General features: G+C 39.1%; 1 protein-coding gene across 3 annotated transcripts in view; it reads left to right on the top strand.

Annotated features, from left to right (window-relative positions):
• The window catches only part of PLCE1 (phospholipase C epsilon 1), a 120304-nt gene extending 97621 nt beyond the window's left edge, over window positions 1–22683 (top strand). Inside the window, exons 14-32 of one of the 3 annotated variants that reach the window (XM_054163386.1) lie at window positions 645–706; window positions 834–999; window positions 2352–2459; window positions 2882–2998; window positions 3081–3239; window positions 4281–4404; window positions 6448–6489; window positions 7199–7323; window positions 8004–8121; window positions 12308–12439; window positions 13547–13837; window positions 14507–14670; window positions 15336–15597; window positions 16781–16899; window positions 18072–18200; window positions 18936–19145; window positions 20892–21053; window positions 21216–21434; window positions 22123–22683. In XM_054163386.1, coding sequence (XP_054019361.1) covers window positions 645–706; window positions 834–999; window positions 2352–2459; window positions 2882–2998; window positions 3081–3239; window positions 4281–4404; window positions 6448–6489; window positions 7199–7323; window positions 8004–8121; window positions 12308–12439; window positions 13547–13837; window positions 14507–14670; window positions 15336–15597; window positions 16781–16899; window positions 18072–18200; window positions 18936–19145; window positions 20892–21053; window positions 21216–21434; window positions 22123–22302 — 2889 coding nt within the window. In that variant the 3' untranslated portion in view covers window positions 22303–22683. The remainder of the gene's footprint in view (window positions 1–644; window positions 707–833; window positions 1000–2351; window positions 2460–2881; window positions 2999–3080; window positions 3240–4280; window positions 4405–6447; window positions 6490–7198; window positions 7324–8003; window positions 8122–12307; window positions 12440–13546; window positions 13838–14506; window positions 14671–15335; window positions 15598–16780; window positions 16900–18071; window positions 18201–18935; window positions 19146–20891; window positions 21054–21215; window positions 21435–22122) is intronic. The other 2 variants (XM_054163388.1, XM_054163387.1) reach the window with 2 other exon arrangements.
• Window positions 22684–27970: the final 5287 nt, after the last annotated feature.

Raw genomic sequence — 27970 nt, forward strand, 5'->3', positions numbered from 1 at the left:
AGCCCTAATCTGGAACTTAAAACCCCACAATTTCCAAAAGATATACCCAGAGAAGACACAGATATTTTATCCTCTTATGTAAAATGACTGAAGGAATTAGGAAGTAGGTAGAAAATTTTGAATTCCTCCAAATGTATAGTGAAAATACTCCAAAATGAAGTCCTCAGTTAACGACAGATTTCAGCTATCAGCATGCAATAGAAGATTGCAAAGTTTAAAAGACAGAAATTCTGGAAAAAGATCAGGTTAGCATCTGTTTTATTTGAGGTGGTGGTGTGCTGTGTAAAAAAACATGGAACAAAGAAGGAGGATGTCTGATTATAGATCCTTCTTAATTTTAGCATGAGTGCTGACTCTGAACTTTAATTTCAGTCAAGTGCTACTTTGAACACGAGGTTGAATTAGATGATTTCCCAACATCTTTCCAACTTGAATTACTCCATGATTTACGAGTTCAGTATGTTTGTTTAGAGATTTGTAAAACAAACATGAGTGTACCACCGGCACCCAATTTATCCACGAAAAGACTGTTTTAAAATGCTAACTGGTTAGCTCAGTCAGCAGACTACACTATGAAGATATTAAAAAAGCCATATTTCTAAGAACTGTTGTTATGTATTTCTTACATTTCTTCCTCTTTACAGAAATTTGAACCCAGTGTAAATATGTGCCAGCAGGGGCTACTATCTTTTGAAGGATTTGCAAGGTAATTATTTATGTGTTAATTTTATACACATATATGTATTAATATGACACCAGTGTCTTGGTACTTTTATGATAGTCACAAAATACACAGCATAACATAGAATTTCTTCACATCTTCTCATCTCCAGATTTTTGATGGATAAAGACAACTTTGCTTCTAAAAATGATGAGTCACAAGAGAGTGCTGAGGACTTACACTTTCCACTGTCTTATTACTACATAGAATCTTCACACAATACTTACCTTACTGGCCATCAGCTTAAAGGGGAGTCCTCAGTAGAGCTCTACAGCCAGGTATGTAGGATTGTTGTGTGGTTTTCAACATGAACTTGTTTGTTTAACTGGCAAGTCACATAAACATGACCTTTTTGCTTTGAAAATCTAAATGTCCTAAACCCCTGCTTGCAAAACGTTGGAAAACATGATGTGTGGGAAAGCTGCCTGTAAGCACAGTTGTGCTCAAATGCCTTTTCTAAGGCAAAAAAAATGGGCTTAGTTTGAGATTCATAGCATTTAGACACCAGTCAGTCTGACCCAACCTACTAAAATTAGACTTTCCCACAGGAAAGACTGATCTAATATTTTAGTTCATTCAGATGTCAGAAACACTACTCAAATACTGTACATTTCACTGCAAAGGCAACTTTGAAATGGAACGATGACTTCTAAAAACATTGCTTCTAGGAATATTCTGCAGTTTTTTAGACTATGCCTGATTGGTGGTGAACAGGAAAAGAGATTTCTCCCTAGAGCTTTTGGTTGTGGGTTTGGTTTTGTGTGTGTGTATGTATATGTTTGTGTATTTACTTCAATGCTAGAGAAAGGATTAAACTTCCTGTGAGCAGTGTTTTCATTACTCTAAATATTAATGACTCACCATTGAGAAGGGCTGATCTAGCATCCCATGCACTGCTTTGCCTCAAGTTATATGACAGATGGATGAGGCTGTGTTAGGAAAGGCTGAATGACACTACTGTACTGAATAGTGCAATTGAAAAGGAGGTTCCTGAAGTAGGACTGCACAGACTGATGTCAGTATTGTGTTGGTGATGGATAGGAAGTGAGAGAGAGCTGAGCTGGCTCCAAAATCTGCATGCTTCAGAAATGCTTCTTCCAGTCCCTCAAGTGCCGCCTTGTTCTGGAATGATGTGTCTGGTTCTCACAGAAGTGGTGGTGCACCAATTTTTACTGGAAGTGGTTTTGAATTACCAAGATCTTTGTTTACAGTTAAGCATTTAATTGTAGTACAGATAACTCTTGCATGCTGAATATTGATAGCAATAATAAGCTGGGCTGCCAGCAGGTGGGCTAGCTTATCTTACCCTCCACCCTTCCTCTGCTTTCTTCAGTGAGTGGTTTTCTGGCAAGTAGGACTTTACAATAAATACATGAATAAATTAAAAATGGGTGGGTGGATGACTGGCAGGCTGGCTGCAGATCAGCTTAGTAGTATTAAATAAGATGACCTGGCACATTTCCATTCTAACTATCCACAGAGATGTCCATTCTAACTATCCATAGAGATTGCTCTTTCCAGCATCTCGTCAGATTGCTGGGACTTCATTTAGCTCTGCAGTATCTGTCTTCTGCTTTGATGGCATGAGACTGTAGCCTATACATGCTTACACTGTTCAATTGCATTGTAGGTTCTTTTACAAGGCTGCAGAAGTGTCGAATTAGACTGCTGGGATGGTGATGATGGGATGCCTATTATTTATCATGGGCACACTCTTACTACTAAGATCTCTTTTAAGGTATGTTGATAATTGCATATGAAAAAATGAGAAGGAAATCAGTAACTTTCTCTCTAATGAAGGGAAAAAATAATCTACTGGAAGAGTACAAATCCAAATGAGTTAAATCCAAATAGAATATCAACCGTGGACTATGTCAGACATTAACTCCTCAATTGTAAACATTGTGCATTTCAAATTAGTTTCTATAGCATATGTACTGCAATTTTCTGTCTTTTGTTGTCAACATAACTAGCATAAGTATCTGTTACTGTTGTAGGTTAATCTGTAGGAGCTTGTTTCAAAGGCAAATTATGGATTCTTTCTTCATAGGAAAAAAAATACGCCTCCTTTTCCCCCCTTTCAGCTAAGAGTAAGTTAAAGCAGTTAATGCTGCAAAATAATCAATCACATATTCTTTCAATGACCTTTCTTTCCCACAGGAGGTAGTTGAAGCTATTGATCGCAATGCATTTATCACCTCAGACATGCCCATTATCATATCAATAGAAAACCACTGTTCGCTGCCTCAGCAACGCAAGATGGCTGAAATTTTCAAGGTAGGCCATAAATCGTGGTAAATTATTTTAAGCACATGCCTTGGGTTTTCCCATAACTTATCACACGTTCTTTATATTTCAGAATGTATTTGGAGATAAGCTGGTAACAAAGTTTTTATTTGAGAGTGATTTTTCCGATGATCCCATGCTTCCTTCACCTGGCCAACTGAAAAGAAAAGTCCTGCTTAAAAACAAGAAGCTGAAAGCCCATCAAACACCAGTGGATATATTGAAGCAAAAGGTAAAGTCCTTCCTTAACAGCAAAGTGAGACCTAACTTCTGGTAGAAATAATTTGTTTGAAGTTCTTACGATTTCCATATGTACAGGGCTGACCTTATTGCTCTCTACAACTACCTGAAGGGGGGTTGTAGTGAGGCAGAGGTTGGTCTCTTCTCCCAGGCAACCAGTACCAGAACAAGAGGGCACAGTCTCAGGCTGCATCAGGGGAGGTTTAGGCTGGAGGTTAGGAGGAAGTTTTACACAGAGAGAGTGATTTCCCACTGGAATGGGCTGCCTGAGGAGGTGGCAGGGTCGCCGTCGCTGGGGGTGTTCAGGGTGAGGCTTAACAGGATGCTTGGTTGCATGGTTTAGTTGATTGGGTAGTGGTGGATGATAGGTTGGACATGATGATCTCGAAGGTCTCTTCCAACCTGGTTTATTCTATTCTATTCTACAGCAGAATAATGTAGTGCATATTCATTCTTGGAAGAGTCACAGTGGATTGCAACACTTTCAAATAAGTAGGCAAGACACATAGTACTGTATGGATACAGCATAGCAAAATTTTACTGTAATTTAGTCTTACAATACTGCATAATATTGTAATTAGTGCCACATGCCCTATGTGATAAATGTAAATCAAGTTTCCTTCTGAGGCTGTAACATTTACTATTCATATTTGTTGAGAAATAGTGATGGAATCCTTGAAAATTAATTGCTTTACCAAAAACATAGACACAATTGAATTGGAATTGATACATACACTGATCATATCAGTGTATGAATATTCTCTATCTTCTAAACAAAATTGGACATTTTCCCATGTTAATTAAATATAATATCTTTTTGGGTGTTTTTCTATCAGTATAAATTATATTCAAAGCTTTAAAATGGTGTTTTAGTTTGATATTAACAATCTTATTTCTCATCATGTATATTTAGTATTTATAAATGCATATGTATGCTGAGACAGAAATAAATTAAGATGCAAACTGTGGTGGAAACTCTTTTGTTTTTTAAAAATACTTAGCAGTTGTGTAATAAGTGGTTCTGTTGGTGTAGGCTCACCAGCTGGCTCATATGCAAGCACAGGCTAACAACGGTGCTGGCAACCCAACACCTACCAATGAAGAGGAAGATGATGAAGAGGATGAGTATGACTATGACTATGAGTCTCTCTCTGATGGTAACAATATATATTTATTTATTCATTACAGTGCTGTTGTTAGAACTGTAGCAATAAGGCATGTAAATCCTACTTCAGGAATGATGTAGGTAAGTTGATCTTCTGTTGTGAGAGGAAGGTCTGCTCTGTGTCTTTGGTGGCAGTTTGGGGCAGTATAATACTGTGAAAACAATTTGCCTGCATAGAGGAAGGACTTGAGTGTGACTGTAAGTCTCACCTATCCTAGCCTTCAGGAACTGGCAGTTTAGTATAAATCCACCTTTATGAGCATTTTATAGCTTGGATATAATGTTTAGAATGCCAGAAGTGATAAATGATACTGCTGTTAGCAGTTTCCACTGTTTCCTTAGCTCTCCAGTCTTCTGACATGTTAGATTCAATTACAGATGATGGACAGAATGTGCCACAGTGAGGTGGCTGAGCTGAAGTCATGCATCTTTTTTTCCTTCTCTTCCCTGTGGGGCTGATAGATTCTGATAGAGCACACAGCTGGAGTCGCAAGCATTAATCCTTTCAAGTTTTGTCAAAGGACATTTGTCAAAACGCTATTGTGTGGCTTGAGCAAGCTGGACACATCTAAATGGCTTGCTCATTATTTTTAATTGCTAATTTTCAGAGAATGTATCAAAGCAGATCACAGTGCATTTGCCCAAATAGAGCAGTAATGGCATAAGTGAAACTCTTTGGTTACTTAAATGCTGCACCAGTGTTAAACTTCATAAATGGGTCACAAAGCTGACTAAGGAGCAAAATAATTACAGGTGTACTTTAGTGTAGATGAACATAAAGTAATACATTTAGGAGAAAAAAATAAATCTTGCTTGTATGATTCTAAGATCAGCAATGGCAGTATCAATTTGGGAGATCATGGAATTATTGAAAGTTCTCTGAAATCCTCAGCTTGGTATGCAGTGACAGCCAAAAGATGGGGATCGTCAGGAGCAGTACTGAAAACAAACCATCTTTTGGCTTTTGTGTAAAAATTCTATGTGCAACAACTTCTGTGTCCACTTCTAGCTTCCACATCTTGAGAAGGATCACAGAGTCATAGAATGGTAGGGGTTGGAAGGGACCTCTGGAGATCATAGAGTCCAACCTCCCTGCCAAAGCAGGATTACCTAGGGCAGGTCACACAGGAATGCATCCAGACAGGTCGTGAAAGTCTAGAGGAGACTCCACAACCTCTCTGGGCAGCCTGTTCCAGCACTCCATCATCATTAGAATAAAGACATTTTTCCTCATTTCAAAGCAGAACTTCCTGTGTTCCAGTTTGTATATGTTCTGCCTTGTCCTGTCACAGGGCACCTGTCTAGTTCTAGGTACCACGTTCAGAGAAGACGTAAGGCTCAAGCATGCCCTGCAGCGCAGGACTTTCCAGTTGGTTGCATATTTACATTACTTGCTCCTGTGTTTAATGACTTTAAAAATAGTCACAAAATTAATGAAAGCAGTTCAGGACCTGACACTGCTTGTGGGTTAGCCATATTATTTATGATAACATCAACATTTATGAGTTTGGTGCCAGTGCTGCCTTTAGTTGTGTTTAGCTAGAAAATTGGCCTAACAGCTGCTTAAGAACACTGCTTATGTGGGACAAGGTGGAGATACTGTAGATGTAAATTGCCGTGAAAAACAGATCTTTGTTAAGACATAGAGCAGGACTATATTATATTGCAAGCTAACTGCAGTAAGTAATGTTTGAGCAATGTTTTAGTTAACAGAAGGTTTGAGAAATCCAAAGCTAGCAAGAAACATTCACACGTTCCGATATATGAAGAAATCTGCAGCATGGTTTACTACTTTATTTCAGTGATTGTTATTCCTTGAGATCTTTAATTACATTACTATTTTGGCAAAACTAATCTAAATAATGGTCTGTAAGCTTTCTAAGAGATTTTCAGTTTTATTTTCCTTACTGATCATAAGTCTAATAGATTTTCATAAGGCTAATAGTTTTACAACTGACACTTAATTTTCATTTCTCTGGCTGTAAATCTTAATTTCCTTTACTCTTATTCCCTCTCTGACTCTGTTTCCCTATAGCTGATGTCCTTAATGCTTCTCCTGCTCCTAACAGCCAGGAAGGTAAAGGCCATTTGGTTGAGCATTTTAACTGCATGTAATCAGCACTGCATCTCCAGCCTGTTGAATATGACAGTGTGAATATATGGTTACTACTTCATATTAAAGATGCAATGAGTTATTTTCAAATGGTATTGTTAACTGGCCAGGAACTGTTAAAAGGCTGCATGTGTGACACTGGTTATGCATAAAAAGAACGTGGTTAAATCATCAGGAATATCAAGAATGAAATAAAACCATTCCTTTTGTGACAGTTACAATATTTCCATCCAGAAAGACCAAATTAATAGCTGTGTTATTCTCTGATAAATATTTAGCTTTGAAGAGGAATTTCTGTAGATGTAAAAAGTACTTCTTCATGGTGAATGTAAGGAGAGGAAGGCTAACACTTGCTGTACAAAGCTGTCTATGTGATGTGATTGTGTTTGGACTTGAGCAATTTTTTGTTGTTCAGGAATATCAGTTGTTTTCAGATGGCAAGCTTAGTTCATTAAATGATTTTGTTTTAAGTGTCTTCTGAGCACAAAAGGATGGGCTTTAAAAGAAGTGGGACATTAACCAGAGCAAAGCATTATTTGACCAGTAAATGCATTATTTTGGCATCTGATTATTCAGATGATTTTCACTGTCCACAAAGATTGTTAAATTCAGATTAAATTTCCAGTTGAAATGGTTTGACTTTGTGTTTATTAAAGTCCCATTACTTTTTTAGATAACATTCTTGAAGACCGACCTGAGAATAAATTACCAAGTGATAAACTGCAGTATGAATATAATGAAGAGACTGCCAAACGAATAAAGAAGGCTGATTGTGCTGCTTACAATAATAAAGGAAAGGTAGTTCTGATTTTTTCCCCCTTTCTTCTCAGCCACATGTTGATATACAACCAACTTCAAAAAGCATTTGAGCAGTTTAGCTAACTGAGACATCAGATGGCAAATGCACTTTGATGAAGACAAATAGTAGAAAGTGTGGAAGCACACCATAAGAAATAGAATAAATAGCACAAGTGTTCATTATGCTCAAGAGAAGTCCTCAAAGGTTATTGTATATACAGGCTGCTTGAAAATCTTAACTGTCATTGATCTCAGTGAAAGGATTCGTTGAAGTTAGATCCAGAAGTTTATTTAGGTATCTGATTTCCGTCAACATGAATGGAAATGAAGATGTATCTGAATTTTCAGCATTTTTGTGTATCTAAATAACTTTAAAATACCACACTATGATATCATATAGGCACATTACCTTTTGTTAAATCATCTGACAAGTGAACCAGTGCATTGCTGTTCAGTGAACTGTAGTTTCTTCTGACCATGGATGTTTTTTGTCCAAATGTTTGTAGAACTGTCTCTGAGACCTTTGCACGCTACCACAGTATCAGTAACAGGTATTGATTCATAAACCTGCATATAGAGAGACAGTAAACCATATAGGAAGGATTTTAAGGATGTAAGTGAGATATGCAAGACTACTTTCAGTCATTTTGTTGTTTTATGTTCTTGGAATTGTCACTTAGGTTTACGATATGGAGCTGGGTGAGGAATTCTATCTTCCCCAAAACAAGAAGGAAAGCAGACAGATAGCTCCAGAGCTATCAGATCTTGTCATTTACTGTCAAGCTGTAAAGTTCCCCGGTAAGTACACTGCCCTGGTTTATTGCTTTAAGCTTTCTAATCCTTGGAGACATTGTGTTTATGTTTTGAATAGGTTAGTACAAGCATTTGCAAATTGAAGTAGTTGAGGAGTCTTTTTCTTGATGATTTGGTAGTCTACACAGTAATAGCTCCTGGCTGAGAAATAGTATTCATAAATTATGTGGAGACGTTGTTTATTATATTAAAATGTTTACAAAAGTGAAATTTGCCAGTCTTCACGACTTAGACAGCTGCCTCACTGCCAAATGACAGACAACAGAAAGCTTTATCTGAAGAGATCTGAGTTTCCATGTAAGGACAATACTCAGTTAGGAAGGAAAATGTTCTTAAAGCCTTGCAGGAAGAGCTTGTCACGTTTCTTTGTGATCTCAGTTATGTGTTTCACGTTCGCTTATAGCTTTGTCTTTGGTTCTTTCCCAAGTGGATAGCAGAGGAGCCATTTGGGAGTAGGGGGTAAAGCAGCCTTTTAATGGGGTGGGTGAGGACAGCTGATGGAACACTCAGACACAATCTTTGTGGAAGGGGTTATGGAAAAAGGAGGGGTCTTCTTTTGTATGGTAGGAAGAATAATGTTTGCAGAGGAAAAGGAGAGGGAATAACTAAAGAGGAGATCACTTGTTCAGTACTCACACGTGAAGTTGAGTAAGTTTTGGCTCATACTGTGTACATAAATACTTTTAAATTGATTTATTCTTAATTATTATTAATTAAATTATTAAATTTATTGTTTATTGATGTATTTAATGCTTTCAATGAAAAACCTGCTTTTTAAAGGGGTGGTTCTCTGCGGAAAAGTAACCAATTCTGCCAAATCATGGTCTTACACAAACAGAACTATAATCAGATCAGAGAAGCTAATCAAACATCAAATAGTGTCAAATAGGCAAGATAAACATGCTGAAAAATAGAGACACATTCTTTTATCATTTTTTATAACTTTAAGAATAGTAGGTGTCGTTTGTAAAAATAACTTCCCAACATGCAAATCTGATAGGCTGTTAAATGAAATCTACAATGTGATATCATTCAAACAAAATATTTTTTTAAAGAACTATATTCAAGATTAAACAGAGATATTTCAAGGTCCTCCAGGCATTTCAACACACAAAGAAGTTCTGAAGTTCTAAGAAAACTTCAAAGTATTTCATTGTTTTAATGCAGTTGTAGTTATAAAAGAAATGCCTGTTTTCATTATTGAACTTCTTCCTCTAGCTTTAAAGGGGACATAAATAGAACAATTAAGAAAATGAGTTCCTTCATAGATGAACACATGCAGCTCTAGAAGTTGGTTTTACAACAAACATTGTCTCCTTTGAGACAAATGCTGCCTCCTGCGCAAGATATGTAGGCTTTCATGGCCACCACATTGCCGATTAGATTCCTCTGCTCAGCCGGAGGCACAGACATGGTGCACTGCTACTCTCCAGTATTGTCCATTAATAATGAGAACCAGAATGGTAGATCTAAAACTATGTAGCTGTATTGATTGGGTTCCTAACCAACTCAGGAAATGAAAGAGTTATGGAAATAGACTATATGGTTGATCAATGGTATAAAATATTTTATTTCTCCTGTCTTCATGTATTTCTACTCAGTGTTTACAGTTGCCTGTGTCCCTGAATGTTAATCACTGACTTGTGACTATTAAAAAAAGGACAAGGACCATTATGTTCATTTGCCCTAGTGTTACTGGGTAACATAGATTTCCTTAAGTGCTCCCTGGTCAAAACAGAATTCATCATGTGGAGAAAATAACACTTCTTGTTTATAAAATCTCTGGTAACAAGGAATCCACCACAGCTCTTTGGTGTTTCAGTGGGATTTGACCCTTACAGTCCTTTCTTAAATTCAGTTCCAGTCTGTTTGATATCATCATACCATTATCTAAGAGGGTGAAAGTCTGTTTTTTTGGGGGTCACCCAAGCTGAGGGCAGTGAAGCAAAATGGAGCACAGTAGTGCTACAAACCACTGGCACATAGCTCATTGCCTTGGTGCTGAGGATCCTTACACAATGAGTAGAGAAAGCTGAGTACATAAAACCAGGATCTGCGTAATGAATTGCAGAGAACAGGGAGTCACCTCAGCTAACCAGCATGGAATTCAGTTACCATCTCCATCTCTGCTCCTATGCTATCACTGTTCAAGAAATTAAGGTGAAGCACACCCTACCTGCAAAAGTACTGTAAATTCTTTTTCAGGGCCTGCAAACTCACAGACTAACTGGCTGTTGGTCTGAGACATGTGATGAGAAGGTGACAAGCACAGTTTAACCTGTTCCTTTTGCATGGTTAGAGTATGAAGGGCAGGGTAGTTTGCCATCCTCTGGTTTAAAAATCTAAAAGTTTGGTTTGTTTATAAAGTGGGCACTGAATTCTGAAACTCAAAGAATATAGCATAGGGACTGTAGGGAAATAAAAGACTTTGTGGGATCTAAGCTGGTCCTGCTTTGACTGGAGAATTGGACCAGATGACTTTGAGATCCTTGTCAACCTCCATTATTTTATGAATTTATGATTCTGTGAATAAGTGTATATAGGTTGGAGTCAAGTTTAAACTGGAGTGAAAAATGGTGCTTGCCTCTGGAAGGAGATGTCACATGCAAATCATGGCCATGGGAAAGACTGAAAGAAAACTCCCAGCTTCAGCTTCCCCCATTGCCATCACTTTGGGTTCAGTTAACCCTCGTGTTTTGCATTGCACACTCTGGTGATTCATGAGATTAATCTGTTTCCTCAGTGATTGTCTCCACAACAGGATTTTGAAACCTGGGTCCTGACTGCCAAATCCATTCGATCCATTGAAAACTAGGATTAAATAGTTGAGAAACAGACAGTGTACAACTCCTCATTATTCTAGTCAGTTCAATATTCCCTGATCTCACCTTCTACCATCATCTGTGGTTTGTGTTTATGCTTTGGCACAATAACACAATACATCTCCAACACTGAGAGGATATGAAAGCATATCCTAAATTTTACTAACCCAAGCAGTTCCATTGAAGCAATCAGCATAATTTTACTAAGTACCCACAGGCATCCCATAAAGATAGGGAGATGAAAATTTACAGCTGTGGAGAGGCTTTGGTAGAAGAAAATCCAATGTATCTTCTGATTTATATTTGTAGGTTCAATATTGATATTAAATACAGAACTGTCTTTAGGCAGGCATGAACTGAAGTGAGTTTATGAGGGTCCTTTTTTTGTGTGTCCCAATGTACTTGCTCTGTAATAATTTACATCACAAGTACATTTTGGGTCTCAGAGAATCCCAGACTTCATTGGTGTGGATGTTAGAATAACAATCATGCTTCTTGACTTTAATTCTGCTCTGCCATGTACTCTTTCCAAGCCAACAGAAAGAAACTGACCTTAAAGGGGATTAAGTCTGTTTACTTTACTGGGATTTAGGTCATGGGTTTGATAATTACTTTACTAGAATGCATATGTTTCAATAATAGCTATAGTAGAGCTTTCCAACTCTGCTTTTAATATATATTGACCATTACATATTTAATGGATTTTACACACCTACCATGTTTCCCATCACTGAAATAGACATTTTAAACAGAAGAGAGCTCTGGAAACATCTTGAGGTTAAACTGTTTAATCAACAGCATTTGGGCTTTTCCCTTTACCTCATATCTTTGACTCCTATTCTTGCATTTATTTGGAGTTATGTAGACATCCTGTCCTAGGTGGCTTCCATGATAGTCACTATTGTACAGATTGTATTGATTCTCTACAAGTGATTAATTTATTCTTTTAATTACTGTAAGGATGAATATATTAGTACTTGCTGCTGCAGATATTTTTTTTAGTATTAATAAGGAGCATTTGGTAATTTGAGACAGAGCCACTACCTTCCTCAAGCCGAAAAGTAAAATGGGTAAAAGTTGTATCACAGAAAGGTAACTGTGTGTTGTATTGCTTAATGTAAGTTTTCATATGTACCATATATATAAACATACCTAGTATATACATCTGTAAAGGCATGTATGTATGTTAAGATGTTAAAATTAAGCTACAGTGAAAAATACCCTGCTTGCCCTGTGAACTATATAACAGGAGTATTCATGCCTTCAAAAATAATATAAAATATGATGGAAAATGTCATGCCCTCTTGGTCATGTTTTTTGGCTCGTTTATTTTACATTTATGGGAACAGGCTTGTCAACTCTAAACCCATCTGGCTCTAGCAGAGGAAAAGAAAGAAAAAGCAGGAAGTCCATTTTTGGCAACAATCCTGGTAGGCTGAGCCCTGGGGAGGCAGCTACTCTTGCCAAAGCATCTGGAAAAGGTAAAGTTAGCATCTTCTTTCACCACTCACATGGAATGACTCTATAATCCAGCAAATGCACCAGACCAAGTTGTTGTAGATCAAATACTTTACAATGTGTAAGATGTTAAACTTTGGGATGGTTTTTCTGTTGTGCAGCAGCTATTACAGTAACGCTGCTATAACTGAAACGCTGACTGTGGAATGTTAAAACAGGGTAATTTGGTCAGGAAGATCAAGACCTCAATTCATAAACTATTCAAAACTAATGTACATTTTAAATTATGTATCTTAAAGTTTGTGTTTTAAAAGCTATGAATGAAGGCAGAATTACTGGAGCAGATCCAGAAAAGGATTTTTAGTGTCTGAAGTGTCTGAGTTCCCTAAACTTCAACTAAGTCCAAGTGTATAATCATGCAATACCTCCTTGGAGGTATTTACACTCTGCAAGTAATTCAGTCTGTGACTTTCAAAATTGTACTTCTGCCTATGAAGAGATGTAAAGAAATATAAAGAGAGCAGGGAAAAGGTTCTGAAGCAGGGATGGCACCCAAATACCCTGCCTTTCAGGTGAATGAACAAAAAGTTACAGTTGTACCCTTTCTTGTACTCATTTTATGGCTCAATGAATATGGCATTTGTTTCAGCTCAAGGGCACTGCTGCAGCAGACATTCCCTTCTAGAGGCCAGTGTCCTAAAAATGAAGACCTCTAGTACTCAATTCTGAAGTATTTTGCTGGCTTTGTCCCCTGAGTCTTAAATGATAGCTTGTTTGAAGATTTAGCAGATGGGTTTCAAACTTGCTTCCCTTCCTCCTGTAAAATGTATAAATGAGAAGAACAGCATTGTATTCATTTATTCTACTGAGGCAAATGACAATTAAGTATTTATTTATGGAAACAGCTGTTAGTGCATCTAATCACAGTATCAACTCTTACCATTATGTGTCCTCTTGTGGTCTGTTCTCACTGTGTAAGAATGAATGTGACAACACTGAGTAGTGTCATTTTCCAGGATCATCCTTTTTTACAACAACAAAGGTGTGCATATGTGCTTCACTGGAAAACATTGACGTTTCAGAGGCTTTGGATCTGCAGCTGTAACTCGAGGGTACTGTTTATTTTGCAGGCCCTTTTGATGCAATGCGGCAGACCTGGGAAGATCCTTGCTCTCCTTACAACTCTCCAGCTTCTCTCAGTGCTATCATAAGGACACCTAAGTGCTATCACATCTCCTCCCTGAATGAGAACGCTGCCAAGCGGCTGTGCAGGCGCTACTCTCAGAAGTTGATCCAGCACACCACCTGTCAGCTCCTGAGGACCTACCCCGCTGCCACACGCATCGATTCTTCAAATCCCCATCCACTGATCTTCTGGCTCCATGGCATACAGCTTGTGGCTCTCAACTACCAAACAGATGGTATGGGTACATGGAGGCATGTTTTAATATGTTGATGTGAAATAAGTCCTTAAACTGTGAATTTGTATTTGTTGTTTGGTTTGACCTGCAGTCACGAGGGGCTGTACCTGTCTATGTGCCTCAGCACAAGCAGTGTCATACTATGACAATCTGGTCCTTGCTAGTGCAGTGTATCTCCTGATAGCACAGAAGTGCCTGGACAACAACAGCTTCCATTTTATCCGTTTTATCGATGAAGGTTGTTCTTTTTTCTCCGGTTCAAGTAACTGTTTTTCCTTTCTAATAACAGGTGCTGAACTTTGAAGTGCTGCCTTGGATACTATTTTAACATTGCTCAAATCATCCTGGGGCCATGTTCTGTCCGTCTTATGTTCCTTCACCTTTTTGATGGAGGTTCCATTAGGTCATCTAAAAAGCTACATGGTCAATGCTTTTTCATTCTGCAATTCAGGGCAAATACCTGGAAACTTATAAGAGAATAGGTGTAGGCAAGCCCTACAGTTGGATAAAGACAACGGAAAGAGGGGGGCAAATTTCAGCTATCTGAAACCCAAAAACTAATTGATATGACTAAACCAAAAGAGATACTTAAAACATGTTGTCTTCCCTGTTACAGTTTTTCCACTGTCCCATTGCTGTTTGTCAGTTTTGACTGCCTTACTTTCACAGATCTTCCTCTGCAACTTAATGCAGCCATGTTTGAGGCTAATGGTGGCTGTGGATATGTTTTGAAGCCTCCTGTTCTGTGGGATAAAAGCTGTTCAATGTACCAGCAGTTTTGCCCGTTAGAAAGAGATCTTGATAATAAGGAGCCAGCTATATATTCTTTAACAGTAAGTACATTAAAGGGGAATTTCATACAGTCAAACAAACAGAAGTAGACAATGTTTAATAGTCTTTAAGCAGCATTGCAGTCATACTTCTGTATGAGAAGATTGAACCTTTCATTGTTGCTTGTCCTTTTGAAGGTCAGCATAGCCAACAGAAATTGGAGAGGGAACAAGCAAATAATTGCCTTTATTTTACTTTATTGGCTGGTTTGTACCTGAAGTTGCTTTCGCTGTTTCCTTCACAGTAGTCATTGAAATCCATTCCTGAAAGCATTTTCCCTGGGTCTACGCACCTAATTTTTGTGTTATGTATGCCAAAACAAGCCAAAGGTCGCTGCCATCACCATGGAGTAATGAAGACAAAAATCAGATCTTTTTTGACTAGATTAATGCTAAATTCATCTGGATTAGCTTTCAGATACTCGAATGGTTACAGTCACGATGTGTAGTGTATTTTTTTCAAAGCAAAGGTGTCATGGGGGGTGGTTGAAGGATCTCTGGTTCTGAAATTACTGCCCTGGCAATTACAAAAACAGGGAAGCACTGTAATTAGGTCAGCATGTTAGCAAACTGTGCTTAAGAGTGCGCTGAGTAACATTTAGCTCAGGATTGTGACAGTAAAACAATTGCTCCACTAACTGGTGTTTCCATGTACTCCTCGGCTTCAGATTGTGTCTGGGCAGAACGTCTGCCCCAGCAATAGCATAGGCAGTCCGTGCATTGAAGTGGACGTCCTGGGGATGCCTCTGGATAGCTGCCACTTCCGGACGAAGCCCATTCACCGCAACACCCTCAACCCCATGTGGAATGAGCAGTTCCTTTTCCGGGTTCACTTCGAGGATTTGGTCTTTCTTCGCTTCGCGGTTGTTGAAAACAACAGCTCCGCAGTGACAGCTCAGAGAATCATTCCCCTGAAAGCTCTGAAAAGAGGTACAGTGCAGTTTGCAGTGACACCCCATGCCAAAGCGGTCCAGCAGATTCCTGGACTGATTCCTGACAGAGGGATATTTTTAATCAGCTGGTTGCATTTATCTAGAGGAGACAAGGAACAAGTATCAGAGAATATACTTTGTCCTGGCAGTGTGATGCTCCCTGGGAGCTGGAGGCTGCCCAAGTGACTTCTAAGTCAGATCCTGTGCTGTTGCAGAGACTGGGCTATCTTGTACACAGTTCCTGCCATCCTGAGCTGTGGTGTCATATTGTGTTCACCTCAGGACTGGCTGCTCCCTTAGGAAGTGTGGAGTATTTCACGCTCTGCCCTGTCCTTTGCCCAAGGAGCTGCTGTAATTTCTAATCACCATGCAGAGGAGAATTGCACTGCTTGCAACTGTAGCCGTAGGAGAGGTAAAGGAAGGATGAAAAACTGTGAGAGAGAAATAAGGAAGCCTCAGCTCTTCAGAACAGTAAAAACGCTTCTGTATGCACTTTGTGCTACTGTAATACCAGGCAACAGCTTTAGCATATGAGGGGATCTGGCCATGCACACGCATTTTCCCAGAGAGAATTTGTACTTGTTTCATTATATTCTGCTATTTCATATTGAATATTGTGGCAAAACAGGCAGGCTCCAGGGAGATACTAATAGTGTCTTTCCAGTAACTGAATGGTGCCTACAAGGCTGGAAAGGGACTGATGGCAAAGGCCTGCAGTGATAGGATGAGGGGGAATGGTCTGAAATTAGAGAATGGTAGATTTAGGTTGGACATTAGGAGGAAGTTCTTTCTCATGAGGGTAGTGGGACACTGGAACAGGTTGCCCAGGGAGGTGGTTGTGGCCCCGTCCCTGGAGCTATTCAAGGTCAGGCTCAGCAGGGTTTTGGGCAACCTGATCTAATGGAGGCTGTCCCTGCTAACTGCAAGGAGGTTGAGCTAGATGACCTTTTGAGATCCCTCCCAAGCCAAACTATTCTGCAATTCTGTGGGCCACTCAGCAATTCCAGCATTTGGGTTACACTGCTGTACAGACAAAGAGTTAATGCAGCGTTACTACAGGGCATAAATCCTATGGGTGTGGCAAATTGTAACTATAAATATAGGAAATTTGAGTTTGCCATTTATGAGACTTGTATCCTAGGATATCACAAAGTACTTACAGAAGGTTTTTTTCTTTTTAGGTTATAGACATGTCCAGCTCCATAACCTGCACAATGAAGCATTAGAAATTTCTAGTTTATTCATAAATAGTCGGAGAATGGAAGAAAGTCCCTCTGGAAACACTCTGCCTGCATCTATGGTAATTTAATTATTCTTTGTGAATGCCATAGATTTTTATGACTTCTAAATCCAGACTGTTCAAAGATGTTAGCCCTTAAACCTACACATATTTCAGGAGTACCTTCATGACTACTTCTTTTGGGCTTTGGTGGAAGTAGTTATCCTACCTGGCTGAAACTGTGGTAAATCTTACCAAAGACTGGCTTCTGGTGTATTTAGGTATAACAGCAGAACTCCCGTGCTGGAGGAGGAGTGTGGTTGAGTAGTAAGGTTCAGAGCTGCCTCATGGATTCCTTTATGCATGAATCCATAAGCAATGCTTTTGGGACACAAAAAATGGGAAGATGCAAATTACCAACAGTAGGATGAGAGTAAAATTGAATTCTGTTACAGGAAATGATGGAGCCTGTGTTTCCATAAATGCATACATATTTATATATGTGCATGTATAGGAGCTTGTGTAAGATATACATCTTTATATGTACATGTATACAGATACAGATGTGTGTAGAATAGAATAGAATAGAGTAAACCAGGTTGGAAGAGACCTTCAAGATCATTGTAATATATGTATATATAAAAAATATGTACTGATGTCATTGGGTTTTTTTTTAATAGCCCTTAATGTTAGCTTCCCTAGGTTACGTGTGTTTTAGTTACCTGAAACATGCATATTATCATGTTGCAGTTCCTAGACTGGTAGAGAAAACCCGAGCTACTGCGTGTGCTGCAAGTATTATCCTCCAGTAAATACATGCCAGACAAGTGTCTTGGTGAATTAGTAGGGCAGAAAGGAAGAACACAAATGGTTTGGAGGGTAAAACAGTGCTGTAGATTTTTTTCTCTAGTAATTTGTACGCTGAATCCATTTAGTCTGAACTTAGCTGAAAGGGATGAGTGACGGAGGTCTACCCTTTGGCGAGTGTCAGTTTAGGTATTCTCACTGGAAAACTTGCTTTTTCTTTCTTTTCACCTTAAAGGCAGGGTGGTGTGGGATCTTTTGAGGGGTTGAGTTGTGTTTGGTTTGGGTTTTTTAATGCTTTGACCTGTAGTGTGAGCATCATGTATTAGCTTGATAGCTTTGCTCTGTCCAGGTCCTTGCAACTTGCGTGTACAATTTCCTTTAAGCAGCTGAAAAATAACACACCTGTGTAAAACCATTCACTAACCCCTTGAATGTTGTCTGAACAGTTGTTTAGCATGGGGGAAAGGAAAGCTGCCATGACTTACAAAGTGACAATTCATGGAATTCCGGGACCAGAGCCTTTCACAGTTTTTAATATAAGTGGGGGGACCACAGCTGCACAGCTTCTCCACCAGGTATGTTGCCCACTGAACTGCAGGCTCTAATGACAGGAATCCACACTGACATCGTTTTGGACACATACCTGCCTGCATTTCTCGCATGCAGTTCATTCAGCACAGTAAGGAGGCATTTCAGAAATGCATTACTGTGGAATTCGTTCTATTGCAAAGGCAGAATATCATCAGTGAAATTTTCCCAATCTTGGCATCAGAGAATGGGTTCATACTCTTACAAGATATCCCATATTAGTTTTTCACTGTTTGTGTGCATGAAGATGAGCAAAGCAGCCTCTCTGAGCAAGGGAGGCATGGGCTGCCCTTACAACAAGGACAAACAATTCTTCGAACTTGAGCACCATAGGAAGCAATAGAGTAAAAGTTAGAGGGCTAAGTTCATGAGTAGAAAAATCAGTTAACTCAACAGGGATTGTTATTCTAGCAGTGGGAAAAGACTGTACTGTCCTGGGATTATGAATAAATTGTCTGGGCAGCCAAACAGGACAGAAATAAGCTTAAATAGTACTGCCTTGTCTGGAATAGTTGAACTGCTTGGCCGGGGTAAAAAGAACAGTACATTACCCTGGAGTAAAGTATCTGAATAATAAATAGCACATCAGAAATCTTGCCTGCACTATCAGCATAGTTATTGATTCCTAAAGCTTCCTTATTCATTCTCATTTATAACTAGAAATAATGCAGTGTTTATAATTAGCATTCTAATTGCTGTGTGTTTATTGTGGTCTGTCTTAGCTCTTGGCTACCACAAAAGGCACTGAGTCATGTGCTGCAGACTATTTTCTGATGGAAGAGAAAAGCTTTATATCTAAAGAAAAGAGTGAATGCAAAAAACCACCATTCCAGAGGGTGATTGGTCCTGAGGAAGGACTAGTGCAGCTTTTGAACAGTTGGTTCCCAGAAGAAGGATATGTTGGAAGGATTCTCTTTAAAACCCGAGAGGAAGTAAGTCTGTTTTAAATAAATTGTGATTTACAAAAGTAGCTAAGAATAGCTGTTAGCACCGGGAAACAAAAGGGTGCAGTATTTGTTTCACTGCTTGGTGAGTAATGTGAATGCTGTGCACATTGTTTGAAAACAAACATAACTCTTGAGTGAGCACAACTAGATTTCATGCACCTGTGTGACACTAATTTGGCTTCACTCAGCTCTAGTATCAGCTGTGTGGTCCTTAGTCAACAGTTCAATGACACCAGGCTACTGCTTTGACTGATAGTTCTAATTTAATGGAAATCTGGATTTTGATGTTACAGGAAATGAATATAAAGAAAGATAATAGTTAATAACAAAGGCTCACAGATAGCAGCACTCTGGACTCAATTTTCAGTCACTTTAGATGTCGGCAACTTCTCTGTTCAGAAAAATGAGAAAGTGTTTTAATATTAAAGAAGTCTTTAAAAACCTCAAAGGATTATTAAATTAGCAATAGTAGCCTGAAATAATGAAATAGGTGATTTCTTCTGATTTAAAGGAAGAAGATGGAATGATTACTTCAAACTGTAAGCGGAACATCCACAGCTTGAAAATAAGCTTGTGAGAAAGAAACAAAAAAAGCAGGAGAAAGGCATTTACTGATCTCATTTCCAGAGGCACTTCCTTTGGTCAGCTCAGCATGATACTGTGTGCTTAGTCATGGACACAAAAATGTTTATGTACACAAGGTTTACATGCAAAAGTGACAGAGATCCTTTGGGATCCTCTAAAGTTAAGAAAATATAATTGTAGCTGATTATTTTGATACTTTTTTTAAATGCTTCAATGTGACAAATTATCATTATATTACTCAAATCTGTATTTTGTTTTCTTCTGTTCCTAGTAGCTGAAGCAGTAATTACTAGGTAGAAGTTTGCTTGTGGAAACAGTAGCCTTATTAATTCAAATGACTGCAACATTTACTTTGGAAGTCTATGTGACCACAAACGTGCCAGGGCCAAACCCCATTCTTTCAGAAAACATGGGTTAAAGTACATCTTGGTGCATGTGAAAATTGTGCTGTAGTTTTGTCCTGTGATACTAGGACCTCAAAGCATTATCTGCAATTTTGAGCCTTACTGCAGAGCTTGAAGCTGGAAATGAGGCTGCAGATTTACATGAAAATGAACAAGGAGTGAGTGACTTGCAGGGTGTGATACAGTTTATGAATTCAAGCTTGCTGAGAAGGGGATGGAGAGAAATGCCCTGAGAGAAGGTGCAGGGGAGAAGTCTGTTTGAAATCTGCAGTAGCCATAGAGCTGAATAAGGACAGAGATACAGGAGTCTTCCTCTTGCTCCACAGGAAAGTGTTCACTCAGACTTCTTGTGCTCTAAATTCTTCTGGCTTTAGTGCAGGGACAAGGAGGAAAAAGGACACTTGCCGCTGTCCCCCATCTTAATGTCACCATTATGTGACAAAACATTATTTTGTATCTGTAAGGAAATAAAGGATTTAAGTGACCACTTTTGCATAATGTGGTACTATGCATGTCTCCAATCCGTGCCTACTCTGACAAGTATTTCAGCTGGTGATTTTGGAAACACAGGTATTTTAGCAGCAGTAGCTTGTCAAAACTTATATAGAAGACTTGAATTTAATGAAATGGAGCTGGGGCAACAGCGGTCTCCTACTGCAAAGTCATAAAACCCACCTGTGACCACCAGCTATTACTTCCCCCTCTGAAGTAAATGAATTTGGCTCTCCTTTTTCACCCCTAGAATTTAAATGAGAGAAACGCCCTTCAAGAAGCAAAGGAAGATGCAGCCATCAGCTCTGAGGATGACAGTTTCTTTGTTCAGGTACACGATGTCTCTCCAGAGCAACCACGCACTGTCATCAAAGCTCCCCGCTTCAGCACAGCTCAGGATGTCATACAGCAGGTAAGCAGCTTCTTTCCATTCAGTAGGTCTGTAACATGCAGGGTGGAGGCTGGTTTCACACAAGATAAGGTGGGGTTTGTTCTCAGGACTAGATGAAGAATCAGTTTAGTAAGCTGAATCTGAAGGAATGCCTTCCTTTTTCCCCTCCCTGCTTTTAAACAGACTCTGTGCAAAGCGAAGTACTCCTACAGCATTTTGAGCAATCCGAACCCAAGCGATTATGTGCTCTTGGAAGAGGTGACAAAAGAGCCAGCAAACAAAAAGTCCGTGACATCTAAACCATCTCAAAGGATTCTCTCTGACCAAGAATGTGTGTTTCAAGCCCAAAGCAAGTGGAAGGGTGCAGGAAAATTTATTCTTAAACTCAAAGAACAGGTTCAGGTAAAAGGTTGAATTCTTTGCAGCAGGTTGTATAGATGGTGCATGATCAGTTTAATGGGAACCTACTTCCAGTGGGAGGGAGAGACGACTGGCATGATGGTGGGTGGGAAGATGAGACTACAGCAAAAAGCACATTTCCCTGTTCTCCATACCTCCCTTAATTTTTTCTTTGCAAAACTGCATCAGTTATGTCTAGCAGCACAATTCCCTCACAGTCTGCAAAACCCATGACGACCTTTCTCTTTTGCTACCAGCTTTCTGGCTCCCCATCATAGCAAAGCTGGGCTATTCAAAGGGGCAGAACTTGAACACTTCTGGAATAAAGTCCCCTTTATTCCTGCCCCGTGAAAAAGTTCTTCTGTTGCTTTATCTCAGGCTTTGAAAAATGGCAGGAATGAAGCACGAGCCTGCTGGGGGATGGAGCTGTGTTCTCTCTTCCAGCAGATGCCACTAATCCACAGCAGCTGTCGCTTCAAAGTCATTGTGTCATAAGCACAGACTTTTATACAAGGTTATACCACATATGTTAAAAACGTATCTTTGGCAATGCCCGATTTTCAATTAAATTACTCAGAACAATCAGAAGAATGTGTTGGCTGTGCCAGCACAGCCATGCTGTATTCAGAAGGAAGGCCTGCTTTACAGCCTCTTAAACTGCTTCCGTGATTTGTCATTTATTTGTTAACAGGCAGCACGAGATGACAAAAGAAAAGGCATTTCCTTTGCCAGTGAATTCAAGAAGTTAACCAAGTCAAGTAAGCAGTACCGGGGATTCATATCACCACCTCTGCAGGTCCTGCCAGACAGTCCACAGAGCAAGGATGAGAGGTCTCCGTGCAGTTTGACTTTTAGCGACCTTATGGAGTAGCAGCCACTGCAGCCTACAGTACAGTACGGTCCAGTCAGGTATGAGATACCGATTCTGACCCTGAGCACTCACTCAGGGTCACTCACATGATTTACAGAGTATTTTTTTCCAAGTCAGAGTTGTTACTGTGGTGCAGTACAAGGCACTGACAGAAAGAGCTACAGAAGCCTTATACAATGGTGCTCATGGATGCAGTAAGATCAGCCCTGAGATACCATCCGAGAAGTTACAGCTCATTGGAAATGAAAAAATCTTTTTTGGTTTGGATAATCCCAGCTTGCATATGGCCCACTTAAGATTACATTTATCTTTCCACATACATCTAATTATTAAGGCATTAATTGGCATGCAGTGTCACACTACTATTAAATTACTAAGAGAATTCAATACCTTCATTTACAAAATATTCCAAAAAAGATGGGACAAATCTGACACTTTAGGCTACTATAAAACCCTTAAATTATCAAAGCAAGAAAAGCAAAGCAAGTTATGTAAAGATCCCAGCCACATTCCCTCTTCTGCATTTGTTATTTCATTTATTGTTCAAAACTGGTATTTACATCACTGAATCCTTCTGCAGTGCCTTTGAAGGAAGCTGCTGTAGATGCTTAATCCAGGCAATGCTGCTGGATGAACATCCACAATCCAGGGATCCTAAGTGAGATGTTGTGTAGATTGGACAGATGCCTGTCAGCTATAGGAAGATTCTCCTCTTCCCACATCTTCACAACTGCAGATTCTTGATAGGTGGATGCAGAAGTTATCTTTGACTGTATGTTGTCAACAAACGTGTCTTCACCCTCCCCTTTTTAAGCAAAAGATAATTTTCACTAGCTGCCTCTACAGAAACTGAAGGCAGAGTGGGGGTTTTATGTGTATTATAGTAAAATAATGCACTTTTATCTGAAGAGTTCTGTTAAACACTGTTAAGTGACTGTAAAGAGATTTTAAATATACTGTAACTTCATTTGCATATCTCTCTAACTTTGGCGAGCATACACAAAACACTTGGATTATTTATGGTTATTATTTACTTCAACAAAATTAATGTACAATAGCTACATACACCTGACTGCTAATGACACTTTGACAAGGAACAACATAAACGCTGTTTTTCCAGGCTTGTGGTTAAAGACTATTTATTAGCATGTTCCAAAGCACACGCCATTGTACAATGTATTTGTCGTACACTTACTTTGTAGGAAAGGCAGCATTTTGACCTCTCTCTGAATTTAGAAGGAAAAAAATAGTAATAGTTGAACTTTTCTGGTTGTTTCTTTTCAGCACAAGAAATTTCATGCCCCCAAACTGACCAAACTCAAAATAATGCATTGATAAATGTAATTAGCATTTCAAAACTCTGAATTCCAAATACATTTTTCTCTACAGTAAGGAAATGTCTTTTTACTTGTCTGTTAAACCCAGAGAGCGTCGAGAGCGCTTACGCCGTAACTCTTGACTTTTTCGTTTACATAGAAACCCTGTGGTAAGTTTTATGTTTGCTGAATTCACCTTTTGATATTGAAGCTAATTGTGGTTGTTCATTTTTTTTTCCTCCATGGAGGTGACTAATGTGATTAGTTAAAACAATCCATACCGACTCAAAGGGGTACAAATGAAACAATTACTGAAATCAGTTATGCCTTTGATTTCCCACAGGAAGAGTACCTGTGGTGAATAAACTGCTCTGCATGTGTTCTGTCTCCCCAGAGCAATCCCTAAGCAAAGCATTTCAATACCTGCTGTGACTAAATCAAGAAATCCATTAATACAGAACACTCAAGCCCTTAATGCAGAGCACTCAAGCCCTCAGCTCACTCCCCATCAGCACAAAACACTGCTACCCTGAAGAGAGAAGCTGCATCATGCGAAGGATAGAACAGTAGTGCAACTAATATGATGCTTGGTTTTGATAATGCAGGGACAAAAAGTAAAAGTTACAAGCAGTAGTCTTATGACAACCACCACCTCGCCTACAATAATTAGAAAATAAAAGGAAAAGTCATTAATTAGCTTATAAACAAGCAGGCAGAATCTGCACTCTGTCACCAAAAGCTATGAAAGTATTTACTGTACTCAACAGAAAATTCCTATGAAATAGCCATTACCAAAGCAAAGAAGTGCCCTCTTGAGGTCATTTCCAGCTCTTGGGAAAAATAAACCACAGACACACAAAAATGAAACATCCCCATGGCATATTCTCCCAGAGGCCAATACACTTCCCACTGCTTATCTTCAGTATTGATGCAGCACAGCAGCGATTTGGTCAGCAATACGATCCAATTAAAAAAACCAACCCACTCCTAGCTCAAGTCTCTTCACTCAGGAGTTCTAACTAGGCAGAACTGGCCCCTGGAAGAATGAATTCTGTGCTTTCCCTACCCTCCACCCCTGTGGCACATGCATAATGCAGGACTGATGCCGACTAAAATGTTACAACTCACCCATTGTTTTATATGCATAGTGTGCTTTGAAATACTTTGGTGTCACTAGGAAATACTACTTGCATCGGCCTACTGCACAGTTCAACTAAGGCAACCCTTTTTTTTAATGTTTCTGTCTGTTACTTTAATAACAAGATAGCAGTTTCACATCACTAGGGATTTGTGTGTGTGTGTTTTTAGGGCATTTTAGAAACAATAGTTACTTTCCTGTAGAATTTGCACTTACCTGTTTGGCTGCTTTCCCCACCCCCACCCCCCACCCCCCAGCATTCAAGCAGCACTGAAAATAAAATTCCTGGCCTCACCTCTAGTGTCACAGTAGTCTGGAACACACGCTTGCTAATTGATGAGATTCAGCATGGAACATTCTTACACCCATGTCTTCATCCACTAGTGGTTTATTTGTCACAGGAATTTACAACGCAAAAGCCCTTGGGAAATCAAGGGAGCAGAGCAGCCATGTCACATTGTGTGATGCAGGTCTAGCACTGGCCCGAAGTTCCGTAGCACCTTGAGTAGCTGTGTACTATTTCTGCTAACACACCAATCCTCTAGATTTGGGAACAGTTTATTAATACAACTATGGATCTTCCTCAGCAATCAGGCTAAAGCTGCTTTTGCTGCTTTATCACAGTGAAAGAGAACTGCAAAATCCTTGGCTTTCTTTTAAAACCCTCCAACTTTATAGGCACGTAGACAACTGAAATCATCTAAGGGCAATGCCACTGCTCCGCTATTTTCATTGATGCACGTATGTCACTTAGTTTCAAGTTGACGTATTGGTAGACAGCCAAGCAGATTTTTGTTGGTGAATTTTGTTGGGTTTTGGGGTGAAGTTGGAAAGGAATACAGTATCCTTCCTTTTCCAATCTGTGTTGGTTCCAAGTATCCTAATAATGAAAATACAATACCACTTGCAGCATTAAACAGTTTATTTAAGGTTTGTTAACTTGTGTGAAAGCCCAGTTAAACAGATTTCACAGGCTGAGCTATCGTTCTAATAGGCAAGCTTATTCTGCCTAGCCACAGGTTTTATTTTTGCAGCAATGCTTGTCCACACATTGCTATGACAAGACTGACAAAGTGACTTGGTCCCTTTCTGTACTTTTGGCTGGGTGTGGACATCAATTAGGAAAACACATTCATTTTTACACTATAAACTATTTACAGGAAGCAGCCTCCAGGATAAAGTTTGAAGGAAAGGAATGTAAATCATCAACACCTACCAGAAACAGGAAGTCTCTGAGTGGTAGCAGGCCTCATGCTGAACAGTTTACAGGTGGAAGTGTCACACCCTGTTGCCTGTTAGCTATTCTATACTATTTAAAAACCACTGCTACCTTTTCCTTGTGTAGCACGTGCTGCTTCCAGTGGTGTGACTGTATGGGACGAAACTGGGCAGCCACAGATCCTGGCCGCGCTGCTCTAGTTTGCATGCTGGGAGGTACCTCCTACTGCCTGAAGGTTTCCTGCTTCCCTTATTGATCCCAAGTTTAGCAGTTAGAAGAATAAAACAAAACAGTATGTCAGTTTTAATTTTTAAAACCTAGTCACATTATTTTTATTGCTCCAAATGTTAAGTAGATGAACTGTCTCAATAGCCATCTTTAGAAACCTTCTCCTTCTGGAAACCATGTGCTTTCAAGAATTAAAGACTAACATGGAAATACCTAAGTATTTGAAGAATGCATTCTCCTACATTCATAGTTTTGTCTTTGAAAAAGAAGAACTTGCTGGTAGCTTCACATTTCAGTGGAAGGTTGAGTCTGCAGCTTCTGAAACTGAACTGTCTGTTCTGCTCTAGCTCTTCCAATGCTTCAATTAACATTTGGCTTTTAATCACGGGCTGTTACTATTCCACTATAAAACTTGGTTTACTTTTAGGGTAGCCCACTACATGTACCAATGGTGGTATTTTTTTTCCTGTCTGTGATAAATATTTTGTACCTTCAGTAGTGCTAGGCATTTGGCAGAGTTAGCAAATTAAATGCAAAAATAAACAGCAGTAAATAGATTTTGCTCCAATACATGTATAGGATATTTCAGAATGACTTAGTTGTACATTTTTCTTCGTCTGCCTCTTAAAAACATGTCCAAGTATTCCGACAATGCAATATCACTATGTGCCAGTCTTTATTATTGTTTGGAAACTATGTAAAATGAACAACTTTAAAAGTGACTTTTCCACCTGGACTATTTTATCTCTGCTGACTTGAATTTGTATTTGTATATGTTGTAAAATAAATAAATGGTTTAAGATGTTGGCTCCTTTGCTTTCGCCTTCCTGAACTCACAAAACACTGGCAAATGGGACCCCCCCCCCACATCCATATTTGCAAACATGTAACAGCTGAAAAGAACTACTCAAAAGCTATGGGAGCAGCAACCTAAACACAAAGAAACACACATATTACTGTTAGTATTATGTAGGCAGGTTTGTAATCTTCATAGTAAAGTATGCATTTTCTAATCCACTCACAGGACAGGTGTCTGCTCCAGAAATGTTTGGGAATTTAAGTACTTGAAATTTGGTGAACGGGTCTGATTAACACTAGAAAAATGTATTAAAATAATCATTACTTCTAAAACCATCTAAGAACAAAAAGTCAGGATACAGAACTAAATGCCCTCAAGGAAAAGGAGTGTTTTTTAATTATGGTAAGGTTAAGCAACACAGAGAAAAGTTTTGCAAAACTTAACAACATCTATCATTATCACACTACTAAAGTCATTAGCCCCTAGTCAGGGACAATAGCCCACCACACTCCCCTTTAGAATGGAATTTGGATGAAGTCAGTAGTCAGTTTTAAGTTATTTCATATGTTTTACTTAGTGCCTGCAAAGCTAACATGCAGCTGAAAGTGGATTCCAAACCAAGCAGGTAATAGCTAATGTTTGAGGAATGGGGAGAAAATTACTTCCAAGCTAAAAACCAAAGCAAAACAACATTCTTACCCTGAATTGGTCCAGTATGCTTTACAGTGATGGCTTATTGAAGACAATGTAGTAGAGAATTCAATCTTGATGACAGTTCAGAACTGCAATTCAGTAATTTCAATTTACCAAGATTGATCAGAAGGGGAGAAAAAAAGAAAACCAAGAAACACCAAATGCAAAATCATTTCAAGATGAATTAAATGGTGAGGAAATGTCAGGGAGAAACCAATAAAAATGCTACACATACTCCAAAATCTCTGTGCAACTTAAAAACATCACAGAAGTCA

Source organism: Dryobates pubescens, chromosome 8 (genome assembly GCF_014839835.1).
Source record: "Dryobates pubescens isolate bDryPub1 chromosome 8, bDryPub1.pri, whole genome shotgun sequence".
Lineage (NCBI taxonomy): Eukaryota > Metazoa > Chordata > Aves > Piciformes > Picidae > Dryobates > Dryobates pubescens.